Source organism: Austrofundulus limnaeus, unplaced genomic scaffold, assembly GCF_001266775.1.
Source record: "Austrofundulus limnaeus strain Quisiro unplaced genomic scaffold, Austrofundulus_limnaeus-1.0 Scaffold1950, whole genome shotgun sequence".
NCBI lineage: Eukaryota > Metazoa > Chordata > Actinopteri > Cyprinodontiformes > Rivulidae > Austrofundulus > Austrofundulus limnaeus.
Genome location: NW_013954352.1, coordinates 10,536 through 20,857, shown reverse-complemented (window position 1 = coordinate 20,857; position 10,322 = coordinate 10,536). Strand labels below are relative to the sequence as shown.

The window sequence follows — 10,322 nt, the reverse complement described above, 5'->3', positions numbered from 1 at the left end:
AATTAAGAGAACTGAAGTCCTCGTATAGGTTGAAATGACCCGTCATGGCCTAAAATAAGAGTTCAGCGTTCCTGCCAATTCTCAGGCCTGCAAGACCTGCTTTGAGGCAGTAATTCCTGTTTCTTCACTCGAGGTGACCCCTACACATCCATCCATCCATCCATAGACATGTAGATTTGAACATGTCATGGTTTTTGGTGCTAGACAGGCTGGTTTGAGCTTTTCAGAGATTTTCGTGCACAACAATCTCTATGGTTTACAGCTACTCACCAGACCAGGAAATATTTTTACAGTATCTTATTTTCCAGTTCTGGTGAGTCTGAACTGTAGCTTCAGTTTCCTGTTCTCAGCTGACAGGAGTGACACCCAGTGTGGTCTTCTGCTGGCTGCTTTAAGGTTTAATGTGTTGTGTTCAGTGATGGTGTTCTGCAGAACTTTGGTTGTAACGAGTGTAAATTTGAGCTACTGGTTCTTTKTTTGTCATCTTTAACCAGTCTGTTCATTTTCCTCTGACAAGGTATTTTTATTCACACAAACGTTGCTCACTGAATATTTTCTTTTATTTTTCAAGCATTCGCTGTAAACCCAAGAGATGATTGTGCTTGAAAATCCCAGTAGATCAGCTCAGATCAGATTAGACGTTTCTAAAATACAGAGATTAGCACGTCTGGCACCAAAATCCATGTTCAAAATCACCTAAATCTCTTTTCTTTTTGCTTTGATGCTGGGTTTGAACTTCGGCAAGTCGTCTTCACTCCATCTAGAGGTTTAAATGCATTGAGGTGCTGCCATGTGATTGGCTGATTAGCTATTTGTGTTACCAAGCAACTGAACAAGTGTACCCAGTGAAGAGGATAGTGAGTGTTTAACAATGATTATGACAGGAAATCAAAGTGAGTCACTCACATGGTGCCTTGCTCCACATTAGGTCCTCGTACGTAGAAAGGTACACGGATATCAAATTCATAAGGCATCGATTTGCCCTTCACCAAACCAAACTGGCCAATATGATAGCCGTGGTCCGAGGTGTAAATGATGTAGGTGTTGTCCACCTCACCTGTCTCCACCAACATGTTGTACACCTACAGCAGATACAACTCATTTAACACTCACGCAGCGTAAAAAGTTAAACTTTCAGAATGATTATTCAAATCTCCTGTGCCAGTTTCAGGGAAAAAGAGATTGAACAATTTACCAAGTGTGTCAGTGAATTCATTATCCAGTCCCTGTCAGAAGAGGCACAGATCTCCCTGGACCCCCGGCTGTTAGATGAGTTGTACGTGTGCGTCTGAGTGTATGTGTGTTTAAGGCAAACGACTGCCTGCTTGTCTGCCCACCTTCTCCACACTGTCATCCACAGACAGCAGAGTCTGCATCCTGCGGCTCTGGAGCATGTTGGTGAACTGCATGTGGACCGGCTTCATGGGTCCAGTGTAGCGCAGGATCCAGTGCTTGTCTGGGTTTGGGGCATAGTTGTAGCTTGGAGTTCTTCAAAGAGAACAAATAAATTAAAAGTAAGACATTTTTTTAGTGTAAAACTGCATTTTTAAAAATTTGAATCCTAAGGGAAAGCACACTAAAAAATTATTTAATGAAGCTGAAGCTTTAGGTTACAAGAAATGTTTACAAATAAACTGTGCGCTCACAGCAACTACAGTGTATCTGCTGCTGTATGCTAATGTCTTTACAGAGAAGAAAGAAAACAGTTTATTCAAAGTAAAACTGGAGCTAAAAAAACAATGTAAAATGCAAAGTGTTGGAATCAAACGAACTGATATTTAACTCTAAGTAACAAAAAAGTGTAATTATCTGTGAGGTTCGGTAAGAAAAACACGCAGAATCTTTGTGTGTAACGATTTTGTCACTGTCAAGCAGTTCTGTCTGCAATAAATTGTAAAGTGAGTGTCAAGGTGAGAGGGTTTATCTCCAGATTAGTGCATAAATTTTACTGCCTCAATCTTCTCCTCTTCCTAATGAGGACAGATGGAGGTGGAGTGAAAAAAAAGGGCCAGAGAAAGCGCTCTGAGCTACTAAAGCCCAAGAGAGAGTGCATTTACGGACAAAGCAATAAAAAGTTTGCACAAAGACACTGGGGTTGAATTGTCTGAATTTTCTGTGTATAAAGGCAGTGTGAAGCAGGTTAATGATGCTGGAGGGATTAGATGAAGCAGTATGAGTGTGTGAGGGGGTTGGAGGAAAAGAGTGGAAAATACAATCTCATTACTGGTTTTAGATACATCTCTGGAGGCCAATAGTGGGCTTGCTATTAGCTGGCAGCAGAAAAGATCCAGCCACGAGTGCAGAGGGTCAGAAAATCAAAGGGTGAAAAGATAGGAGGTGTGCAGCACATATTTGCTTTTATGTGTGTCTAAATTATCACCTATGCCTTAAGTGAACCTCATTTGTGCTTCTCTTTGATCATGCCTGACAAAACAGTACGGATGAACGAGGCTTGTTATATAGACAACACTAATGTGAACAACTCGAGACAAATAAACCGGAGTGAAACAGCAGCGGTGCGACAAGCTTCAGCTGCCTACAGCACACTGAAGATTGAGCTGAGATTCTGGAAATGTGAATGCAGGAATGAGTCATTTGCTATCAAATAAAAATAAAAAATGTATAAATGTATTCTTGTACTTTCAGCTTTGTCTCAAAGCTTTGGCTCAAACAGGCTGACAGTTTTTTTTGTTCCAAATTTATTCATAGAAAACCCTGAAAGAGTTTGGCATTTCTTAGTTTGGTAATCATAGTGCTTTATATTTAAAAATAAACTTTTTAAGTAACTTTCTGACATCCTTACATGTGCTGCGAGGCATTGGGGAAGGCAAAGCTGTACTGTGGGGCAGAGTCCTCTGGACCGTGTGGAGCCACATGGCTCAGGACCATCATGATGGGCCGGTGAGGGTACATCTTCTTGGACATACGGAAGTAGTTGATGCTGTCGTTGGTGATGATGTCTGTCAGGTAGTCCTGGAGAGAAAGTGAATGTTGTCCAGCAGACACTCGGTTAGAGAGAACAGGAGTGACAGAGCAGATGTCAGAGCTCACACAGCTGTGTTGGATCAGAGCCAATCATCAGCGGCTGAAGCAGAGTTGAGCATATGTTTAATAAACTGTTTATCTGGTTGATAAAACCAAAACATTTTTAGCTTTAAATGTCTTTTTTTATTTTACAACCTCATTAATTGAAGTTAGGATGTTGTTCAAAATGCAAATTAAAAGAGAAGGCTATAAAGTCTCTTAAATCTGGATATTATTCACATGGTTGTAAACATACCAAATGTTGCAACTAAAAAAAATTTACAATTTTGAAAGTGTATAATTTGTATTTGTAAGAGTTACTGTTTGATGAGTTAAACTTTTTGTTTAGTTTTATAATTTGATTATTATTGTTTGTAATTAATATTATTTTTTGTAAATGGGGCAGATCTAAGATTTTTTTCCTCTTCTGCTACCTTTCATTGTGTTTGGTTTGTATTTTTTGTTATAAATGTGTTTTTTTAATGAAATTAATAAAGATAATAATATAATATAAAAATTTTACAATCCTTTTGTTGACATTCTTTTTGGAAAACATGAACACCATGTCCTCTGTGATTAAGAGAAAAGGGACGATCCAAGTGGTTTTCCTGTGCAGTTAAAAAGCCTGTCTCTCTGATGGTATGGGAGTGCATTCGTGCCTCTGTCATGAGTAGCTTACATGTATAAAAAAGTACAATCTATATAGAAAAGTATACTCAGGGTTTAGAACAACGTATGCTCCTAACCAGACAACAATTGTTTGAAGAAAAACCTTGCATATTTCAGCTAAACCTTCATTACAACAGCATGGAGTCTGGGTGTTGAAGCAGCCTACATGCAGTCCACACCTCCCACCAGGGGAAAACATTTGGTGCATGATGACTGCTGAAGGACTGCTGAACAGCTAGAATTCTACATCAGACAAAAAAGAGACTCCAGCAGCTGGTCTCAGTTCCTAACTTCTACACTGTTGCTAAAAGAAAAGAGAATATTTGCAGTAATAAACACAGTCCCACTTTTTTCARATGTGGCTGGCCATAAATTCAAAATTACTTAATTTTCAAAAGTTGAATAATTTCTAAGTTTAAACAKTTGATGTTTATCAGGTTCCATTCATTTTCTTCCATTGGGACATTCTCACATGAATACTAAAGGAAAATGCTCAAATGTATACATTTATAAACCTTTCCTGATGACTATTTAGAGGACTATTCTATAGATGAAGGTGTTAGGGTTAGGTTAGGTATCTTGCAGTAACAGGGCAGGAGAGAATACCTTTGAGTAATCACTGTTGTGTTTTTCTCGCACTCCGTTTCTGCAGAGGGTGTAGTTGTAGAAGCGAGAGTTTTTCACCAGCGCCACCCATTCCTTCCAGCCAGGGGGCACAWACGAGCCGTTGTACTCGTTCAAATACTTTCCAAAGAAGGCTGGGAATTTATGTGAGCAAAATATTAATGTACCAAATTCACAGTTTTTCTTGGCATCTCATGCATGATGAAACGGCGCTCACCTGTCCTGTAACCAGAGTTATTGAGGTGCACGGCAAATGTGTGCGGCTCATGGTGGGCCTGCCATGACGGCGAGGAGCAGTTCTCGTTGTTGGTGTAAGTGTGGTGGTTGTGCACATACTTCCCTGTCAGGATGGAGGACCGGGACGGGCAGCACATGGGGGTGGTGGAGAAAGCATTTGAAAAATGTGTGCCGCCTTTCTCCATGATTCGACGAGTTTTGTTCATGGCCTGCATTGAACCTGAGGAAAAACAAACAAACAAACAAACAATAACAGGGAGAGAAAGAGACGAAAATTAGGATTCAGAGTTGAACAATAGGAGTGAAGTGAACCCATTGAGTAAGAAATCTGCAGAGTGGGAAGAGTGCTTCAGATACATAGATACTCAACAAGAAAGTATTTTAAAAAGGCAAAAAATGGTGGAATCATTAAGAATACAGTGAGAGAGAAAAACAAGGGTTAAAGTTAAATGAGTTGAAGTCCMTGTCCTCTGAGCTGAAGTCAAATGAGGCACTAAATCTTTTTGGTAAACTGTGACCCATTTAGATGTGTGTGTACCAAAAGCTTTACAGGCTGATGGTGATTGTTTGGGGAAACAGATGCTTGACCATAAATTCCTGCTTTTCAATGGTAGTCCTCTCACTGCGATCACACGGGGACAAAGGATGTCACAGAGGCCATTATGCAGCTACTCCAATCCAATATGCTGCTAAAGGACTTAAGCGGGTAGGGAGATGGTCAGACTTTGGCAACCAGACAATGGAAGCCATAGGCTGCCCTCATTTCATGCCAGAAACAGAGTTGGCAAAGGGAACTTATGACTTTGAACCAGCTGTTCTGTTGCCAGGAGGTGGAATTAGGCTGACTTTCTCTTGCAAATGTTGTTGGATCCACACGGACAGAATACCCATACTCAGGGGACATGAAACAAAAGCAAACAAGATGCCCAGTCATATGGGATTATCCCTCTTACCCAGCTCTATGTCCTGATCATCAGTGAGAATCAGAATGATATTGGGTCGGACGTTTCTCATGTGGCGGTCCCTCTGCAGGCGAGACCTGAGGCGATATCCAGACAAGTAGCTGAAGCCCTTCACCTCAGGGAGGCTTCCCACCAGGACAAGAAAGAGAAAAAGAAGAAGGAGAGTGGCAGGGTGCCCTCGCCCCGCCATCGTGACAAACTGTAGTCTCCTCCTCAGTCCTTCATCCAGTCTGTAGGTCCCCCGTGCAGCCTGTGAAACAGGACACAGGAGGGGACTGATAAGAATAAAACATGCACATCCACATGGACACACAGAAACCACATTAAAAATTAGCAGATGCAAGCCATACATAGCCATTACAGGGTGTTCTTCCACGCAAATGCACCCGTTTGGGCTGAGCTCAGCTCGTTAATCAATCATTAATGATGCATTAGAGTGGTGTCATTGGCTGGTTGTAATGATCTCTGGTGATGAGCACACGGCTGCCAGGCTGGGGCTAATGGGCCTGGGCCAGGGGCCAGCTCAAACCTCACCTCCCCGTGAGAGGGTTTTGTGGACAGGAGAGATGCAGGGCAGAGGGGTTAGGGGGAGGAGTGGGAGGCAGAGGTGAAGGAGAGACAGGATGAGCTGGGCTGAGTGAAAACAGGAGTCAGTAGATGAAAATAAACTTTAGGATACAACAAGCTAACATTTACCCTGAAGCTTCAAGAAAAACTGTAGAAAAAAAGTCCTACAGTTATCACCTGCATATCACCCATCCCCTTCCATGATAGAGTTTTATACTGATTGTCTTGTTGTTGAGAAATAACAAAGTTGTAGTTGTTTTGCTYAAACTTTGAAAATAAAGTGTACTCAGAGTATGTGTTGTAAATGACTCTCAGCTACTACCACATGAAATATCAGCTTCATATCTGTACAACTGACCAAATTATCTTTGTACTAGCAAATGTGGAGTAGCTGTGGTGAACATCTTGACTCCAAAACTTGTTCAGTTGTACATACAGTGATTACATACATCATTTTAATCTAATGGGCGGAGCCAGAGGGGTGGCCACCCCCAGATACCCCCCTCAAACGATTGACAAGTGGGGTGGGATTTATGTGGCATTTCAAAGGTGGGCATATAATGAGAAACATTTTTTGCTCTCTGATCAAATGCTTTACACTCTTGGCTACCACCACACAAGATTTCAGCTCACTATTTCTAAAAATGTCTGAGTTGTTGTCATTTAAAATTAGCTTTGGCAGCCATCTTGGATTTTGTATTTAAAATCAGACTTTGTAAAAGATTACTTCTTGGCTACTRCTACACTAATTTTCCTCTGTGTGTTTATAAATGGCTAAATTATAGTTCTTTATTTGCATTAGCAGTTATCTTAGGTGGAACCAACAATCAACATGTTTTTTTATCATTCTTGACTTCAATCAATCAAAATTTCTACTCAATATTTCTTTAAAAAGAATAGCCGGTTGAAGTTAGCTATGGAGGCCATCTTGAATACCGAAATTCAGAGTAGTTTTACTCATTTGTATGTGCCCCCCCCTCAAAAAACAAAAAACAAAACACAAAAAACCCCATCTTGGCCTGTGCCACCCCATGCAAAAACATCTAGATCCGCCCCTCAGTTCATGGCATTTTTTTACTCTTTCACCTTTTGGGTAAAAACATCAAACATAAGAATTGAGAACTGGTTCCTTCATGTTCTAAAACTCATAAACCTGCTATATAAAATAAACTAAAAAAMCCCAAAAACAAAAGATGAAACAGTTTAAATGAAAAACAGAAATCAAGTGTGTTTCATGAACTTGTGAGTCATCCACATTTTAAAAACAACCATAATAATGACATACAGTATAATCTGATACAACCCAGCAACGACAATCATACAACATCAAAACAGCAACTTCAGATCACCAGCTAAGAAGCTCTAGCGTCACAAAAATGTGAGAGGTTGGGTTGTTGCATGTTGCGTGTTTGTAAACGTGAAGTATAGCCAGAGCAATCCATGTTTTCAAAATGAAGCCAATAAACACAACCCGTCTTCTGGGGCTTCAACCTCTCAAGAAGAGCGTGACCGTTTGTTACGAAGGAAAAGAAGTGGAACAAATGAACCCATGCAGCTGTGTCTGGATGCATACATTCACAACCATGACACACCGTTAATGTTCAACTCTTTTCAGAGTCTAAGCACATGAAGCAAGAGTGAGCTGAATGTAAAAGAGATGAATTCTAACTCAAAGTCCTTCTGTTTCCTTTTGGTCTGTACTCCGTTGTCCAGATTGTGCTCATTAAGGTTCTTCCTTATTGCAAAAACACCCACACATGTCTTCCTTTTTCCACCACGATTTTGCTTTGCACAAAAAGTGCACACCTACACATGTAAATCCACACCATGTGGATACGTGCACACACAGATGAACGCATGACAGCAGCTGTGTTTGCTCTGGTTTCCTGCTCCCGGGGGGCATGTGGTTCTTCCCTCAGGGGACGTACGATCTCTGACCTGAGGCGCTGCGCCGTTCCAAACTGCCCTCGCTCACTTTTCATGTTTCCTCTCAGCCCGAATATCGTCTTCGATTTTTGGCATGGGATGAAAACAAAACACCAGCAACAAGGTAATCCACCATTAAAAAAAAGATAAAAGGACACACATTTACTGAGCTCCATCTGTATTCAGTGGTTTGTGTTCACAAATGAATTCTGGGACATCCACAGTAAATTAAGAATAGACTTGCGATGGTATGGAGATCAACCCCTTCCACTTTCTGCTGACAGTTCTTGCCTTTGATATTTGTTTTTCTTTGCAATAAGCTGATGTGGGCAAAACCAGCCATAATGACAAAAATAGATCTAACACAAACAAAAACTAAATTATCAATAGACACTTGTGTTATGATAAAAGGTGACGTTCTGGATAGTCCTCCTCCACCTGATACTGAGGACTAATTGGATTTTCAGGCTTTTATCAGCTCTAACTGACACATACAGTTATTTTCTCCCAGTTTGCTCCATGCCTCTCTCTTTCATCCCACAGATTGTTTATCTCACTGGGCGGTATATGCTCCATGAAACAAAAAAGGACAGAAGGAGATGAAAACACAGTGTCGAAGCAGATCGAAGCTATTAGATGGTTGGAGACGTRTGGAAACACGGAGATGGACAGCTGTTTGAAAACAGCAGCGCTTAGCACAGCTGATCTCAGCCTCCACAAATGTGAGGGTTTGCGTGCATTTATAATTCAAGGCGGGCCACGCTGTTTTCTGTAAACTTGGGGGGGGGGGGGATTTTTTGAGCTCGTTTTCCTGACAGAGCTACGCCCGCATCAGCTCTTTGCACTAAGTGAACTGTGAAACGACAATGCTGATTCAGCCCAATAAGACAAAATGAAAGGGGGGATTTTTTTGCCATTTAGACAGAAGCAGAAGACAACACGCACAAATATATCTCTCAGCAAAACTCATTAAGGGCCAGGGGCTTATAGGGAGGATGGCTGTGGGAGTAAGCTAGCAGAATATGAGATCACAGAGAATAAGCCTCTAAAAGCATGTAGCAGAAACAAGGATCATCTGAGGTTATMCTAATGCCAAGTGATGCCTGGAGGTAAAAACACAGAGGGAAAGTTTTGCTCCTCAGTGATGTGCTTGTAAAGAGGCTCTAGACAGCAGCACTGCATCACCAGATAAAAACTTAATGTCATCCATCTTTTATTGATAAGACTGAATTATAAATGTGGTGACAACAGGGCGGCCCATGTCACAGCATGGGCACGATGGTAAGAAAGCGGCAAGCGTGGGGGGATGAAAACACACACCAGATCGACGGGCAGATGCTTTACACTGCCCAGCTACCCACATCTGCACTTCAAGTATCACAGGTCAAGTGAGGCAGCGAGAAAGCGGAGAGAGCAGCTGATAAATCTTTTCAGACTTTTCAAAGGGGTTAAGGTACTTTTCTTCTATAAATAAAACACCTTGGGCTTTGAAAGAGGCATAAAGTCTGATTCATCCGATCTCTGGTCCTCAGAGGTGCACAAAAACACAGTCTGAATATGAGAGAACCAGAGGGAAAAAAAACACATATATTACATATTAAAGGAGGGAGAGTCATAGTGTACTTGCAATTTAATCAGCGGAGTCTCATAATGCATGAGATATATGGAAAAAAAGAGCCCACAAATTTGAAGTCACACTCGAAGTTTCTCTCTCGAATACTCTGAGATGGAAAAGGTTGGAGGAAAAAGACGTTAAAAAAAGCGTGAGAAAAGTAAAAAATAAATTCAGGCATGCAGCCGAAAAAGAACAAAGACCATGAAGACTGACTGCAGATGGATTGTTCCATATTAAAGTAGAGTCTCAGACCACAGTTTCCATATAAAATAGAGCAGAATCAAACGGAATGCAGGAGCAGAGATCCTCTGCCTCCTTTTTTTACACWGAAATTTTCAATCCACCATTCCTTAACGCTGAAGAAAAGCATAAAGGAAGTGGCCAGAAAAGTTTGGATGGACACATTCAGGGCTGAATGTGGTCTGCTGCAACATTATCAAGCCAATCCCTTTGGTCATAATTGAGGCTGGCAGGGCTTTGCTAATGTGTGACTTTGTTCCCACTGGCATGCCTGGCTCTGAACAGAGTGTGCAGAATCTCCAAGGACCCTTGAATTTTCAAACAAAAGTTGGTATTCAGATGCAAATTGTGCAAAGGCATGCATCTGTGAGAGTAACTTTCTCTCAGAGGAGTGTGTGTGTGTGTGTGTGTGTGTGTGTGTGTGTGTGTGTGTGTGTGTGTGTGTGTGTGTGTGTGTG

At 41.3% G+C, this 10,322-nt stretch overlaps 1 protein-coding gene across 1 annotated transcript in view; it reads right to left on the bottom strand.

Moving 5' to 3' along the window:
• Positions 1–5,766, bottom strand: part of LOC106536727 (extracellular sulfatase Sulf-2) — a gene marked incomplete at its 5' end in the record, with an annotated part of 15,272 nt that extends 9,506 nt beyond the window's left edge. Inside the window, 6 exon segments of the mRNA XM_014034046.1 lie at positions 907–1,082; positions 1,338–1,488; positions 2,804–2,973; positions 4,300–4,451; positions 4,535–4,774; positions 5,508–5,766. Of these exon segments, the coding sequence (XP_013889500.1) occupies positions 907–1,082; positions 1,338–1,488; positions 2,804–2,973; positions 4,300–4,451; positions 4,535–4,774; positions 5,508–5,706 (1,088 nt within the window).
• Positions 5,767–10,322: the final 4,556 nt, after the last annotated feature.